Source organism: Cyclopterus lumpus, chromosome 4 (genome assembly GCF_009769545.1).
Source record: "Cyclopterus lumpus isolate fCycLum1 chromosome 4, fCycLum1.pri, whole genome shotgun sequence".
NCBI lineage: Eukaryota > Metazoa > Chordata > Actinopteri > Perciformes > Cyclopteridae > Cyclopterus > Cyclopterus lumpus.
In genome coordinates this window covers 4,221,048-4,239,043 of record NC_046969.1, presented here as the reverse complement: position 1 = coordinate 4,239,043, position 17,996 = coordinate 4,221,048, and the positions used below count along the sequence as shown (strand labels likewise).

At 43.5% G+C, this 17,996-nt stretch overlaps 1 protein-coding gene across 12 annotated transcripts in view; it reads right to left on the bottom strand.

The window, feature by feature from the left end:
* Positions 1-17,996, bottom strand: part of ptprfa (protein tyrosine phosphatase receptor type Fa) — a 273,794-nt gene that overhangs the window by 111,759 nt on the left and 144,039 nt on the right. For all 12 annotated transcript variants that reach the window (XM_034530507.1, XM_034530506.1, XM_034530510.1 and 9 more), the window contains 3 exons: positions 16,107-16,217; positions 2,855-3,124; positions 682-1,263 (listed from right to left, as the gene is read on the bottom strand). In XM_034530507.1, the coding sequence (XP_034386398.1) occupies positions 682-1,263; positions 2,855-3,124; positions 16,107-16,217 (963 nt within the window). The remainder of the gene's footprint in view (positions 1-681; positions 1,264-2,854; positions 3,125-16,106; positions 16,218-17,996) is intronic.

Here is a 17,996-nt window from a genome sequence, read left to right as displayed (position 1 = left end):
GACTAAAAGTGAGTGTATGTAGTGTGTAATTTCTTGTGGCACTTTTCTAGTGTGAAAACATTGAACATTTAAATCTTGCTCACAATTTGTGTAAACATATTGAACTGGGAGCCAGACCATGTTCTCAGGGGTTGGTGAAACCAAACGGGAGCTCAAAGGACTGAATGTTACTGTACATTCATCAGGTGGACACAAATACTACTAATAATGTATCCTTTATTAATCCGACAGTGGGTCAATTGTTCTCTTCATTGACCCATCCTGAAGCGCCCGGGGAGCAACTGGGAGTTCAGTGTCTTGCTCAAGGACACTTCAACATGCAACTATGGGGAGAGCGGGGATCGAACCGGGAACCTTGTGGTTACGGGACGACCACTCTGCCCATTAGCTACAACCGACAAATATGTCTCCATATTAATGATAATAACTATGAGGTGGCAATATGTCAATGTTGTGTTTGCAGCTTATTATAAAACATTCAAGTGGCAAAGAATTATCAATCAAAGCAGCATTTTAAGTAAGGGAGTGTTTTTACACTGTGGAATAGTTACTTTGAGTGAAGTAAAAGAATACATATTCCATCATCCTCTTACTGGCAATACTTCTGTTACTACAAAACAATCCAGCAAACATGTGACCCAGCGGCACAGTGCTTGAACGACAGAGTGAGAGTGTTCTCACCTCCCTGCTGGGTCTTGATCTGCAGAACATCAGAGGGAGGCCCGTCTCCTACGGAGGTGAAGCCCAGCACCCTCAGGCTGTATGTGATATCCGCGGTGAGGCCCGAGATGGTGGTGAGATGGCTGTCGTCTGTGTTGTGTTTCTGCCAGGCGCTGAGCGGGGAGTCGTGGTCCGAGCTGTAGTAGACCCGGTACCCCCTGATTTGGCCGTTGGGCTCCTCCGGAGGCTCCCACTGGACCAGCATGGTGCTGGAGCTCAGCATGCGAGCCTGGATGTGGAGAGGAGGTGACGAGGGCGCCTGCTCGCTAGTGCGAGTGTCCACGACGCCGCTGGGAGGCCCTCGGCCGACGTTGTTGACGGCTATGACGCGGAACTCGTATTCCGAGAAGGGGCTGAGGCCACCGATGCTGTACCGGGTCGTGGCCACTCCGTCTATTTCCTGGAAGCCGTTGTCAGACAGTTTGGCGTGGTACTGGATCACGTAGTAGGACACCGGTTCTGGGTTGCCAGAGTCCCAGGTTAGGGTGACGCTGGTGGCTGTGGTTTCTGTCACAGTGAGGGAGGTGGGCGGCTTGGGCAGGGCTGTCAGAGAGCAGAAACAAACAAGTCACACACTGACGCCCCGAGGACATGGAGCTCTTCAACACTGCCAGCTCATTGTCATTCAGGAGCCCAAGGCCAACATGCTAAGCACCACATCATGCTGCCAAGCATGTGGTTGCCTGTAATCCATGTAAATCCATCTGTAGTTGACCTAACCGGAGCTGGGGATCATCAGAGGTGCACACATACACAGTAGGCTCTGCTGTGTGGCTGCATAGTGTATAATGTATATACATATATACATATACATATACATTATGCAGCCACACAGCAGAGCCTACTGTCCAGAGTATTTACAACATATAACAAAACACATTATACATTTCATGAAGCCCGCCATGTGCCTTTGAGCAACACAAAACCGACTAATTCATGCACATAAATGAATAAATGGATTTCTTAATTTGTGCATAATTTGTTCGCACAAATGAAAAGAACATAAAACGATCGTCACGGAGAAAGTTGTTTAATAGGCAACATCTGGATATCTCTTTGTCCATGTATCTGTGTCCAAACTAAACCAAAAGAAAAGTGTATCAATTCAGAGGTGCTTCTGCTACAGAAACTCAACATTGACAATTCATTTTGTTTTAATTCATTTTGACAGACATACTTAGATATATTTTGGATTGTTAATCTTTAACATTTTGTATGACATCCCATTTTTGATGCCACCGTAGACAAACCCGGTCTCCAGAAGAAAATGTTGGCTTTGTACATTTCTGCGAACCAGAGAATACTTTGAATGTGGATGTTTCTGGACCAAACATACATTTGATCAATATGTTTCATAACAGCCTTTGTATCACACTTGAACAAGCGCACAATGCCACAACAAATGCAGAGTCGTATCCTACTGACCACACAGCTGCTCTGAGCTTCTCTTGTTCATGATACTGTTCCTACTTTCTTACATGAGTGTCCTTCATCAGTCTAGACAGTTGTGGTGGCAGTGCTCTAGTTTAGGAGATATCGTCCGTAGAGATCTCCAATACTTTTCTCTTTCCATAAATCATGACTTAGTTACTCATTGGCTTCCTACATGAGACACTGATGTTAAAGGGGACTTTTTCCTTGCTGTCGTCGCCCATCGATGGAAAGATGGGTAAAGAGTACGGTCTAGACTTGCTCGACAGGAAGTGTCAAATTTGACAATAAAAAGTTATTACATTTCCAAATGTAATATGGATTATTGCATTGTCATGATTGGGAGAACATTGCAGATCTGTTGGAGATTTCATTTGAATAAATTACAGTTGGTGCACAAACAACAGAGGTGAATTGAGTTCAGATTAGTTTGTCACACATACTGTTCCCATGGTCAAGAATGACATTTCAACTGGAATACACATTTCATTTTAGGACTGGCGGGCCTGGATCCATCAGGTCAGATGTAAGTTAAGAAAAGAAACCTGACTTTCAAACTCCAGGACCGAATCTGAAAATGTCACATTTGATATCCCCAATTAAAGCATTTATTAACAATAGCAAATATAAGCACTTCTAATTTCTCCCAAGCAACTCATGCACCTGTACACCTTCTACCCAGACACACACACACACGGCTGACCTTTGACCGTGATCTGGGCCGTGGTCTCGATCATGCCCAGGGACGATATGGCCACGCAGGTGTAGTTGGCTGACTGACGGATGTTGGTGAGCTCCAGGACGTTGCGGCCAATGGGCATCTCCTCCTCCCGGGTGAGCTCCACCTCGCCGCTCATCCACTTGACGTAAGGCATGGGAGCGCCCACCGCCACGCAGGTCAGGTTGACGCTGCCGCCGGGCATCACCTCGTGGTTGGTGGGCGGGATTGAGAAACGGGGGGGCACGCGGCGAACTGCAGGGTGTAAAGAAAGGGAGCGTGAGAGGACATAGAGGAGGAGGGGTGGTGGGGGTGGGGGGGGGGGGGGGGACCACTGGCCTGGCTTCTACTGTGCACCAGTGTTCATGAACTGTGGATGCGCCTGAACGACAGAGGTTTTACTGTCCCATCATGGTCTAGTCAGGGGTCTTCAATTGATATTGAATCGATCAATTCTCTTCAATAAAACTGGTTTCACTTTGGATTGTGCCCCTTGGCTGACATAGAGACTGTCATAAATGTTAGTTAAGTAGATTTAAGTAGATAGTCTGCAGTGACAAACATATGAAAAGACAATTATAACCCGACCTTCAAGTGGGCCAGTGGTTTAACTCCTTCAATTTGTTATGATCATGTTGAATTTCCATTACTATTGATTACAGCGCAGACATTTCTGCTTTTACAGCTACTTTCCCACAGTTGGATAGTGGAGAGTAAACTGTACCGGACCGGGTAGCGTGTTGGTGTTTGACTGCAGGTGGTGACATTAACTGGACCTAAGCTGTGCAGCTGGTCATCGGTGGTCAGCCAACACGGTGGCTTTGTGAAGCAGAGTTCGAGGACGTGTTGTGGTTGGTCCTGTTTAGACAGCACAGTAAAGCACAGAGGTTGTTGTTGTTGTTGTTGTGGCGTTGGCAACGGCGTGCTACCTCCTAATAAAGTGCTTGTGAATCCGTCCTAGGACCAGTTTTAGATTTGCATGCGACTGATTTTATTCTACATGCAATCAGTGTATAATTAGCGTCGGATTGACCAAACTTGGGTTTATACTTGACGCAGGGGGTTAATACCAGTCTGGTACCAGGTCTTCCAGTTGTTTTTGGATTATAGAGAGTCAGTTTTTGGTGTGCATTGGAGTGCAACACCATGAAAGCCTTCAAGGAGAAACTGACATGAAATTCCCATCTTAATCGTGTCTCATCCCTCTAAAACTATGTGTGGATGACACTTTATATAACACCCTGAAAAGGTGTAATAAACGGGATTCAGAGCATTATTATCAGCAAACAACTATCGGCCATGTAAAGGTAATATCCTCCTGATGAGAGAATGGAGTCCCTCTCCCTGTGTGTAGTGCTTTTTTGACATTGCTGCTTGTTACTTGGCGTGCTCATGGCTCACCGCGCTCACACGGCTACACCTGATAGCGCCACCTGTCGGCCGGGAAGCGCAGCACCCACTCTCTGGTGCCCCTCAACCATGTCATGTCTGACAGCACTGGAGTTCACACTGTTGAGCTTTGCATTAACTCGCACGTGGCACCAGGCTAACTGTGCTTCTTCTCGACGTGCAGTACTTGTGGTAACACCAGGGGGCAAACTAACTAAATATTCTGTGAAGAGAAGAGAAGGAGCGATACCGCCATCAACGGCCACAACTTCCTCAATGCCCAGGAGGAGTTGTAATGACCTGTAATCACATATTATATTCATACACTATTTTATTGTCTTTATACAAGGACTGTCAAGAAGGAGCAACGTATTTAATGCATTATGAGGAAACAAAGGTGGAATTTCCTGTACATTTTATTTGCATGGCAAAATAGTTCCTCACGTGTAGATTTGAAAGACCTCCGGGTTGTGAAGCATTTCAAATCGATTTGGCCGTCATTGTTAAACCCTTAGACATTCTCACTGACTAAAACTTTCTCCTGGCATCGGCGCCACTACAGCTGGCGTGAGACAAGCATTAGCACCGTTAGCCGCAAGACGGCCGTCAGCTGTTGCCAAGCTGAGAGCCGTTGAGAAGCAATGGAAATGCTCCCGATCTCGTGTATTGCAACTTTAACACTCGTCATGGCTGAACTGCACTTCTAGAGGCATCTCGTCTCACCAGTGAACGCCCTCTCACAGGAACTCTTTTCTGCAGTGTGGGACCAACGGATTCGCTTGGCTCACCCTCTCAGAGCCGCATAAGGTTGATATCTGGCTGCTCTTCTCTACTACATGTCACAGTTACATTAGTGTTCACGTGGAAATGGAGTCCATGAGGCGTGTCTCTGGATTATCTGGGGGTCCAGGGGTCAAACTGCAGCTGGATGCTACCGTGCAGCCAGTCTGCTGGAGAGAATACTGAAGGAGTCTCCCCCCTATTGTTGCCCTCTTCTCATCTGTTAGCGCTCTGATCTTATTACGCTGCATATGAATTGGCGTTAAACAAGCAGACGCGGCTGTGTGGCACAAAGTCCTCGCTCTCTTGACTGAGCCAAGCACAGGGTCACGGAAATCTGACTTCCAAAGTGGGATTTAAGCTGCGGGCTGGAATCCGTGCGCGAGGAGCTTACGCTGTGGATCAGAGGCTTTTCTCAGGGTTTGGTCTTGGTTGAACTCCAGAGGGTGAAGAGCGGCCTCTCACCCAAAACGGATGTAGAGGTGATCAGGCTGTTCTAAGCTAACTGAAACAAGTGTTCTTAGTTTCAGGTGATTATACACCCATTAAAACATAGTGATGAATATTATATTCCATTGCTACCAATAGATCCTATATCCGACAGTGTACTTATAAATGATACAAATGTATAAATGGTATTTGAAAATGGTATTTTTCATGCCAAACTTGAACTGCATGGCAGCATATGGGACTAGAATCTGTTGGTGCTAATATATTTTCAGCAGGTGGACAGGAAAAGCCAGGCCTCGACATTTCATATCCCCATTCCTTTTCCAGCACACACAGGTGGCCTGTCTCTAATGTGGCCAAGTGTTTCCAAGCCATCTTTGCCTCTTAGCTGAATCCTTTGAAAGCAAGAGTGACTTTGACAGCTGGAAATAAGCGTTTAATTTTGATGTCAATGTACCGTGAAAAGAAACCCTTAAAATTGGATGCCAAAAGAGGGGAGTGACAGAGCTCCGTGTGTGTTGGTAAATGGAAACAGTAGAGCCAGTAATATGTCAGAGATCTCACAGATATACATCAGAACATTTAGTAAATTACCTGTTCATATCCTTACCACAGAAGTGGGGGTAGGTAGGGAACTAAGACAGGATGCGTTAGCCTCAGCTGGCCAGCAGTGACATCAGCACTGTTTCCCAATGTACTGAATCTGAGTTGGATTGGAACTACTCAATCTTTAGCAAGCATTTCAGTTTTACATGACGAGTGCAATACGAAGTGTGTGCTTTGTAGCCTCTATGTACTATACAGTATGATCAATTTATCACAAATATATTCAAAATAGGATATTAAGAATGACTATCGTTGGGCAATATTCCACAAGTCTTATTTAGTATAGATCCAACCCTCTGTGGTCACATGTAATACAACCTAATTCTACTATCAAAGTTATGTCTGTTATTTATCACTAGAACATGGAATAAACTTGAATAATGTACAATCTGTTCAAGCTTATTGAGAGTGAACCACAGTTCAGGAGCAATACACCTCCCAGGATCGTACTGCTGTTTAAACTAGAAGTAATTCATGTTGCAGTTTATATCCATGTCTGTCCAAATGCCATCATTTTATTTGTGTTAAATTGTTGAATTAGCATATTAGTTCTTGAGTAATGGCCATAAATGTGTATGTGCCCAAGTACATACAGTATGTCCTGATGGACTGCCCAAAAACATAATGCCCATGAACCCCTCCACCACGATCAGGTAGCGATTCTCAGAGGGGTGTGATCGGTTGGACTTGTCCATCCATCTGCTGGGGCCCAGTCTCAGTGGCCACAGGTTACAAAGGTAGCGCAGACATATTTTACCCCTCTAGCCTCATAATCCAGCTCCTTCTTGGGGATCCCGAGGCATTGAGACTAATGCTGATTAAAACCTGAAGTGCAATTTCATAAATATATATTGATTTGCACTTGCCAGGTGAATTCGAGGCCTTCCAATTGATTTGAGTCCCATAACACTGAGATGCTTGCTTGTTGGTGATTAGAACTACATCTTGATGCTGGATGGTATCAGTGTGCTGGCCAGCACTGAGGGAACCGTCATGTTCTGATATTAGTCAATTAGAAAACCATGAAGTTACCCGAGGAGATGGAAGACAGTCACAATGTCATGACAATAGTTAATTGAGTCAGCAGTTAAAGGTTATGTTATTATTGCTTATATGTTGGCCTGAACAATGACCTTATGGATGGATGACACAGGGTGAGACTGAATTTGTCACTCAGTCACCACAATAACATTTAGGTAGTAACAGATGCACATCAGGAGCAGCTGAGAGTTAGAAGCCAGACACACATGTATCTTTTACTGGCATGCCAGAGAAAGAAGGCAGGTGGGGGAGGGGCCAAGAGAAGACGTTTGGGAAGTCCTAATAGAGAAAAAGCTGCTACGACTGGTGGGGAAGCAAAACATCCATGTGCATTGCTGAGGACGTCATGCAGCAGGTGGAGAGGCAGCGGCATGCTTACTGCAGGAGTCATAGAATTCAAATTAATAAATGTTGTGAATGGCAAGTTTAAGCAACTTTTGTCCTCAACTGGACTGATGACATCTCAGCTTCAAGTCTAATGTTCATTGTATCATTTTCCTTTATTTCCATAGTAACAAGTCAGAATTCACCACTTGGTACCATATGTTGAGATTCTACAGTCTATGTGCATTTAAAAAAGAAAAGTATTCTGGATGTTTTTTTCCGCCCAGATAAACTACTTGGGTAGAGGGGTCATAGTTTGAAGCGTGGGGACACTGGACTGTCTCTGAAATCTTTTCCACGCCCACATTTTTGTTTCTGTATTAACAATCTGGAATTTCTAACTTTCTTTTGAATATAATTTCATTTTTGTTTACAGATTGGTTTTGGTTCATCTTCTAAAAAATATGTTTTGGACCAAATCCCCCATTACTTCTTTCAATTCCGTATTCCTGAGAGACACTAAAGGACAAACATTTAGGCAACATGAATACATTCAAAGTCAGTGGAGCATGATGATGCAACTCCATCCGTGGAAGCTCCTAACTTCCAGTTGAACTTGGTCAATTTGAATGAAATATTCACCGTACCTAAATAATCCACAGCACAACCTAAACTATTAATCCTGATGTTTCATAAAAATGTAATCAGTATCATGTCGGGGGAAAAAAGACAACATTTGAAATTTGACCTTGAAGATAGAGATCCTTATGGCACAGAAAAGCATGAGGTGCCGTTAGACAAGTTAACGGGAATAAATCTGTGCTGATGTACCGATTGTGCTTCTGTGCATAACAGCCTGCCGCTGCATGCTGTCCAAAGCATCAATCCGCATGGACATGACAATGTGATGATAAATGCACAATCCAATTCAAGCATCAAGCCAATGGAGTCTTAGATTCAAAGCACCGGGACCCTGGAACATGCCAGGAATATGCTCATTGTGTCAACGCAGGTGTTGAGCCAACCTTTCTAGAGGTGGCCCTGCACTGAGCAATACATCATATTAATCATGCTCCTGTCCTGTTCCTATCATCAGGAAGTAGGAAATGCAACACAATATACTGTAGCTCAGTGGAGACAAAGGTAACTTCCTATTCTGAGAGTTTCTATGCCTTTCTTCTGATCCATTCTATGCTGAAGCTGACAGGAGAATGAATGAGCCTTTATTCCGCCAGCACTGCAGCTTTTGTTGTTGTGTGAAAACTCCAGAAAGAACTGGAACACTTATTTACTTTAGAACGTGAAATGAAAATGAGTACAGGTAAGTCAAACTGAGTTATGATTTGCTATGTTATGTTCAGCTAACAGCATAGTTTAACCCATTCAGCTGGATATGATTCATACAGAAGGATACTATCTCAGGACAGGCTTTTGATTCATTAGACTCAGATAGTAGAAATGGTACACAAAAGTCATCTCTAGGATAATTATGACAACTGTTCTATGGTGTAATGGTCCAACCCAGCACACTCTATGAAGGTTCTATCAGAAAGCTTTCCCCCCTCTAAGGGTGCTAACAAGTACCCACCCAGGGCGTTCTACACAGAATCCTTTTATATAAAAAGAGTATCATGTAGAACCCTTCTGTATTTCAAACGTTTCATCTAGAACTCACCCAGGAGACGAAGAACGCTTATATTTTCCCAAATTTCATGGAGAAGAACCCCTTTGTATTTCAAGGGTTTATAAGACATGCAACAAACTAAACCCAGGCTGTTGCGGTTATGTGGCATGCACTGTAACCACTCGGCTTCCAGGCGCTCCCTAGAACCCTTTTTTTAATAAATTGTGCTTCAATTGGATTTTACATGATTACATTTGTCTTTTCAGCTTTGACATTCATTCTCCTTTACAGATTTCTCTGCCATTTACTTTGATTGTTTCTCTAGTTTTCATGTCTGCCACTATTGCAGCTCCCAAAATCAAAGCCACTTCATCCGGTGTTACAATACATCTTAAATGGCGTGATGCAGGTAACAACCAAGCACTTCCTTTACTGAAAGTGTGTAGTGTTAGTGACATTTAAAACGACATGTAAGATCCCTTGCGCTCATGCAGCATTTCTTTAAGCATTCTCTGGCCTCAGACATAAAGCCACAAAGAATAATTAAAATTAAAAAAGATGCATCACATGTCTGCAAATTCCCACATATCAAACACAAACTAGGGCAGCCAGGGCTGCAATTCTCTCAGTAGTATAATTCCTGAGCTCCTCGATGCTCTCCTATTAATGAAGCAGCAGTAAGACCCTTGAAAAAAGTCTGTAAACATGTTTCAGGCTATTTCGTTCTCTTGAAGTCTAGAATTCCAGGAGACAGAGATAAGAGGAGAGCATGGTAGAAGCAGTTTGAGCTCTGATGCTGCCGCTGAGCGTAATGATGGTCAGACAGCAGCTGGGACGAGCCATGCCTTTGAATTAGCAGAGACAATAAAAACATAATCAGCATGCTGGAGAGGACATCATGGGACTGACATATTGTGAAGTGAGCACAAACTTGGAACTCAGAGTATGTTGTGGGCATGAATTATGTAAAGATTGTTTTCCTTCATCAGAAAAGAGTGAGGTGTGTGGCAACAGCATATATATGGGGCCCTAACTGTTTAGTTAAGCAGGTGACACTTCCGTCCCGCTTGTTGCAAAGACGACTCAGATGATGCGATCACTAGTAATTAATCTTTCCTCAGATTGTTACATCAGTGGCACGGCAGATGCCATTAAGTCCAACACATTCTTGCCCTGATGTCAAATACCACAGTTTGGTCAGTTCTCCAAACTATGACTCTACGTCACCTCTAGTGTCTGTTTTGAATCATGACTAGGGAGTGAATAACGACTCAGGTGACTAATGACTCACGTAACTAGGGAGTGAATAACGACTCACGTGACTGACGACTCACTTAATTAGGGAGTGAATAACGACTCAGGTGACTAATGACTCACGTAACTAGGGAGTGAATAACGACTCACGTGACTGACGACTCACGTAACTAGGGAGTGAATAACGACTCACGTGACTGACGACTCACGTAACTAGGGATTAAATAACGACTCACGTGACTGACGACTCACTTAATTAGGGAGTGAATAACGACTCAGATGACTAAGGGGTGAATAAAAACTCATGTGACTAATGACTCATGTGACTAGTGAGTGACTCACGTGATTAGTGACTGACTAATGACTCAGGTGACTAGTAAGTGCCTCATGTGACTAGTGAGTGACTAACAACTCAGGTGACTAACGACTCACGTAACTAGTGACGGACTAATGACTCATGTGACTAGTAAGTGCCTCATGTGACTAGTGAGTGACTAACAACTCAGGTGACTAACGACTCACGTGACTAATGACTCATGTGACTAGTGAGTGACTCACGTAACTAGTGAGTGACTAATGACTCGTGACTAGTGAGTGACTCACATAACTAGTGAGTGACTAACAACTCAGGTGACTAACGACTCACGTGACTAATGAGTGACTTATGACTCATGTGACTAAGTGACTCACGTAACTAGTGAGTGACTAACAACTTACAGGACTGACAACTTAAGTGAATAGTATGTGATTAACAATTTACAGGAATAATGACTAAATGACTAATGACTAACAACTCACAGGTCTAACAGCTCATGTCACCATGATGAGAAAAACATGACACACTCATCATTTATCATTTTTGAACTATAATGGTTACAGAAAGTTAGGTTTGGCTTTTTTTTCCAGGTAGAAAATGTACCGTTTAGATTTGAATATGTGATGAATTTATCAAAGTAATGCAACAAATGCACCAATTTTTTACAGGGAAGCAAGGAATCAGGAGCTAGACAAGACCAGCTGGTCATCGTTAATATTAGAAATCGAATATCTGTTGCTGCCAAAATGTGTTTGTTTGGCTACTTCCATGTACTGATCTTCTGCACTTGAATACAAATGAAATATATATTTGAAGAGAGGATAACAGGTGTATCTGTAGTGTTGAGGTCTGGTCACAATTGGAAACTAAAGCTCGGAACTACAAGATCTGTGTAGAATATGAAGAGGAAAAGACCTCTCGCCCCTCGCAGCGTTGCAGAGTGGAAGAGAAGACATTTCACCTCACACAGTACCAACTTCCTACAATTTCATCTGTCACATCCTCAATGTAATTCTTTCCTGGTGAGGAAATGTCATCTTTTGTGCAAAAAGCACATCAGTGGTATTATTAAAGACGTGCCCATTTCACAACATTTCAGGGGAATAAGCTGCATGGAGCAATATGGGATGTGGTGCAAGGCAGAATATATTGTGGGGGGGGGGTGGGGGACGGGGGTTAGTAGGGGTAGCAGGGGGGTTGCACTGAGGGGGTTGGGGTCCTGAGAGAGGGGCCGGGACGGGCCTGAGGCGCCCAGCGAGACGCTGGCGCAGCACGGCTCCAGTCTGCCAGGCCTCGGCTTTAAGGAGGGTAAAGAGTGAAGAAAACCAACCTTCCCGCTGATCTGAGTGGTGACATTTTGGATTGTGATATTTGGATGGCGGAGTGCAATGATGATGGAGGGGTTTAAGATAAAGTGAAAAAGAAGAAGAAAAAAAGAAAGAAACAACAAGAGGGGCAAAATAAGGAGTAGGAGGAAGAAGACAAGGAGAAACAGAGAGAGTAAAACAGGCAAATATCTGCTTATCCATTAACGAGTGAGTAAATTACACTAGAGATGATGACCTGTGCACGCACACACACACACACACACACACACACACACACACACACACACACACGTCATATGGCACATAATGCAGTGAACACAAATTGAAAAGACACACTCTCACATGAGCACAAAGAGACACATCACCAGTGTGAATCTTAATGCGACTGTACGCAGCACTAGTCCTGTGTTTCTAGTCGACACATACATATATGGATGCACAGAAGCAGACACGGACACACACACACACGCGCGCACACACACACACACACACAATGCCCTCGCTGTCCTTAGCTCTGCTGCAGGAGGCCGAGGCTCGCCGACAACCAGACTTCATTAGGCACGCCGAAGCAGACAGCGGGCGACTGCCCACATTTATTCTGCCCATTGACTCTGAGCGAGCTCAGGCCCTGAAATCAATGAGCGCATAAAGATGGTTTCCCCTGATCGGATTAGTAAAACACTCACCTTGGAAATGTGTGCTCCTGTTGCCATGTGGCCAGGCCTAACAGATTCATTTTTCTGTGGAGGGACGAGCTAATCTGCATTAAAGGGTGTCCTGTTGGTACACTTACCCACCAGCTGATGACAACACAGACCTTTAAGTAATAAGGGTTGAGTTTTCCTGACTTGAAGATGTATTTTCACTGCTGTGTAATGAGTCAGATCGACTGATTTAATGCCAAAAGAAACCTACCACCCTGGCTATCTGACAATTAAGAGACATGTTTCCATGGTAACAGTGGGAGACACCTGCTGACCAGTGGCACAGAATGAGAAAAATATGGCTCATTATCTGTGGCGAAACGTTGTGTGGCGAATAATGTGAAAGGTAAGAGTTGCTATATTGCTGTCACCGGTTGGAAAAAATAGAGTAGTGAGGAAACTAATCACTAACTATACTGAGCCTGACTGATGACTCAGCAGAAGTACTCAGCCCCACCACATTAAATGAGTACTTCACCCACAAAATGGATATATTCAACAGTTACTCTCCATGTGTTACCTGGAATTCTTCAAGAAAGTCTTTCTCTAATTCCTCCGCGGTGAACGGAGAATCCAAAACCGGAGCAAAACATGCATAGAGTTAACAGGCTATTTGATTCATTTTTCTGTGAACATGTAAAGAGAAGGCTTCGGTTATTAGAACAATAGGAACATTCAGGCTGCCTCAAGTTGCCCAAAAGTGGACCGCTGATATAAATGTTAAAGAATAAACCATGGACGGAATTCTGCTAATTCTTTTGGTGACCCAGATTGAATCTCCTACAACCCCCTTTGGGTCTCGACTCAATCGTGTGCAAACACACTACTCATCCATGTGAGTCCAGACAAGTCAAGACAAGTCCAAAGGGGTTTGATTACTAAACTTTAGTAAAGATGCATGCGTTTGGGAAGAGGTGAGCATTGGACTGGATCAGTGAGACTTGGATTGACTGCACCAGTTGTGTGAGAGAATGCTGTTGTGATGTTTTCATATAGTTTTGTCCTCCATTTACTTCAATTCATCTATTATCTTGTTTTCAGCTTGTTGATTCTCGGTTCACCGTGGAGGCATGAGAGAACAACAATGTTTCCTTCAAGAATTACAGAATTATACCCACTTAATTTAGTGAATTTACAACGGATCCCCATCTTTTACAGCTGTGAGATACGGTTAAAAAGCATCAGAACAGCTTGTGATTGGACCTCGAGCGGAAATGAATTGACACAATTCAGTCGTAGTCTCTCTTCATAAACTTACCGCTTAGTTTTGAAGGCATTTTAATGTAATGTTCTGGATTTTCAGATACATATAGAGTAGCACATTCTGTATATAAATGTCATCATAGAGCCTAGCAATCAAATGAGTGTTATCCTTGAGCACTGAAGCCAACTATCCACAGAGTGTGTATTCAATAGCATCATTCTTTTGTTTTGATGACGAAGTGGACCAAGAGACAGTAAGAGAAAGTAAAGTCTTGTGTACGAGCAACAACATCCACATCCTCTCACAAACTCACATGTCCAAGAGAAGAGGCGCACACCAAGCAAAGCACATCAAACAATGACAGAGAGCTGCCACCATGAAGACAAAAGGATAAGCATTGAAGAGATGAACAGAAACATATACAGTGTGTGGGTATATGACTGACACATGAGTGGAGGAGGGATTGTGGACTGGGACACCAAATACAGAGAAGGAAAAGAAATGAAAAGCTAAAGAAGAATCAAAAAAGACATATAGAGAAAAAAAAAGAAGACGTAAGCTACCATCACACCTGGAGTGGTTAAAGGTTAAAGCAACACACACAGGAACCTTGAAAAGAGAAGCAGAAATAACAAGTCATATACTTCACCATCCACCTTTGTTGGCTACGACTGTTTGGTTTAGTGGGGGCGCTTTTTACTTCTGACAAATGTAATACTGCTACAAATGTCTTCAATCAAGTTCTCAAAGACAATGTCTGAAAAGTGAAGTTAACGAAGAAGTGCCTTAAACTTGCATTCTTCACTCCTCTTGTATCAAAAAGAAGTCTGATTATAGAAAATGACCCTACTTTTGACTTCTTCTCACCTCAGGGTTAGGGTTGTTTACATTGTAAACATGAGTTTATGGTCTCAATCTCTAGTTTCAAGTCTTCTTCAATACAGCATGATGTTCATTTAATAAATTACAGACCATAAAGCGGGGTATGCTTTAGGTCGACAACATAAAAAACAAAAGCAAAAAACAGCAAAAAACTATTTGTGAAAGAGAAAAAAAGAAAAAGGTCTTAAAGTTAGGCCAATAATTACTCGTTGACAGCAGTAGCATGCCGACTTGTGGCCAGGACCAGCAATAAAGCCACCAACTGACGCCAGATTGAAGATACTCAATACAACTAACTGCTGTAGCAATGTATTAGTTTCTATTTGGAATTTGGAATCTATGTCTGCTTTTCTGATTTAGTCCCTCACTTCCTGTAGTGCCGTTTCTCTTTGGAGATATTTCTTCATTACAGAGATCAATAACTCTGTCATTGTACATATGGCAGCTGAGCACTGCATTAAGATAGACTTGAAACTAGAATTACCGCTTCGTGGTTGTATGCTTTCAACCATGTTGCAGTTTGCATCATCACTTCATCATGTTATCATATTAGACATTTGTGTGAAATTGGCATAATAAGCATATTAATACATTAAAGTCCAAACCTCAAATATACTTCAAATACGCCTCTTTGACGGTTGAGTATAATGCTTTATAGGCTTTGGGGCTAAGACGAAGGGGTCATAACGACATTTGTGAAACTCGGTCAGAAATGAAGCTTTGACTGTCTTAAAGGGACACTGCATCAAAGAGCATTGTGAATAGAGATGCAAATGAACAAGAGACTAAAGCGGTACTGAATCACACCTGATGCCTTTGAGAACCTGATAGTGGTTGAGGCTAAATGACTTGCTTGTTGACAAGGCCTACTCATCAGAAGCCCCGAGGATCCAATCGACTGGTTTCTGGGGGGAATTTCCTTACACGGGACGTACAAGGGCGAGTGGTGTCGGCTTCTCTTTGTGGCAAGACTCCACATGTAAACCTCCACCTTCCCCGAAACAAAGAGGCAGAGCCAACCTCTCTTTCACCCCGGATGAGTCACAGACATCGTGAGGTTAGCCAGGTCAAGCAAACTAATAGGGCACCAAATACACATACACAACTCAGCACCCAGGAGACAAAGATGAGACAGAAGGGGAGATAGAGGGAGCAGGAAATGACATCAGAGACCGGACGGGCACCAACAGGTTTGACTTTCACTGCGGTTGAATCCAGCGCTCCTATTAGCAGTCAGGAGGCAGAGCGTTGGTGTAGAAGAGGTGAAGGGAGAGGACATTACTGTTGGAAGCAGTGACCTGAACGGCGGCGGGGAGGGGTCAAGAGGGATCTTACCTCGAACATAAAGGTTAGCCGGGGCAGAGTAGCGAGTCCCGGCGCTGTTGACTGCCACGCACTCGTACTTGCCCTGGTCCGACTCCTCGCTGTTCTCAATCTGAAGTGCTCCTGGGGAGGGAGGCCAGAATGTCAGAGTTTAGGACTGCAACACACACACACACACACACACACACACACACACACACACACACACACACACACACACACACACACACACACACACACACACACACACACACACACACACACACACACACACACACACACACACACACACACACACACACACACACACACACACACACACACACACACACACACACACACACACACACACACACACACGTTTGCATTCCATATCTACAAGCAAGGCATTCAGCATTAATGTTCTTCTTTTTGTTTATTATTTGGAGGCCTAAGTTAAATCTAATCATTTATGGCACCAACCTATTATAATCAGGTTTGTTCGAGATGATCCAGGACTTCTGTCTAAGGTGGCGTCCATCATTAAAGGTTACGTGGTATAAATACAGAGTATAACAAGCGAGTCCAATAATGGGACGGGTGTATAGATGGGGTCATACAAACACAGGACTTTCACCCAGGAGACAGCTGTCCCGTATACCGTCGACGATATGGTGTCGACGTTACCATGTACACGTTACTTATTGTAACACAAATAACATGGCATTGCTGATATGAAACATGTTTTTGGTTCGACATTCAGCACCCAGGAGACATTCACCGTATCTCGTGGTTTGTAGAAACTTTCTAATGCCAACATGTTTTTCTAGGGGCTGGGTCGCTGCTACTTGCTATAGTGTCACACGAACAATGAAGATAGCGTGACAGCAACTACGCTGCAGCTCAGAGTGAGGTGAAGCACCACCGACTGCAGTAGTTGTTCTTGCACTAGGTGGGATGTCCCTTGGTGACAATAATCGCAGGCTCTGTAGTTTTCTTCCCCTACAATTCACCAGCACACATTGGGTATTCATCTACAGCTGTCTCACAGAGAACCTAGCATGGCTGTTGAATGTTGGGCTTGTTGGACATGGAAAGTATTGAGACTCACATTGTTGGTTTGGGGTCTTTTTGTGGAAGCTGTTCATATTAAGCACCAACTCTTAATGCATGATGGAGAATGACTGATCTAAGTGTACATTTGCTCAGATATTTCAAATTAACCATAATATTTTCAGTAGTTGCGCAATATGTGATATTGTGTATTACTACCTGGATCATAGAAACAAATGATTTTAAAGCTGGTGGATGATGGAAGCTTTCAGTTCAAAGTCTGCATACTGTACATTTATTGTTTGCTACATCATTTAATTCCATAGCGACAGTCGTTTGAATGTCAATCAAAAGACCTTCCAGTAAAAGGTTCTTGAACACATTGTGGAGCAGACTTTGTCCCAACAGCTTTGAGTAAAGTGTCTTTTGGTAGTCTGAACACTATCTTTGGGACTTTTCCAATGTGCCAAAGAGGACATGCAAAGTCGGAATTTGTGATATTGGGCTATATAAAATAAACTGAATTGAATGCATAGAGAAACATGTCAGTTCTGGCACATGATGTAATGAAAGTTACTAGAAGGAACTTTCATTCTGTGTTGATTTTGCTGGCCCCTGTGGACAAACCAGCTTCTACGAGCACCACCGCTTTGTGTCGTGAACATCTGCAGCTGCCAGACTCTCTTTAGAAAGCTAGAACTTTACTGCAGCAGGTTGACAATCTGGTTGCTGACCGGAGGCCCTGCTGGAGTCTGAACATGGTTCCGGTGAAATTGTTTTGTCTGATGTTGCAGAGGATTGGATCCAATGACAAGCATTAAGAATAAATATATAGACATAGCCAATCTTCCCTCTGTTGGGCTTGTTTGC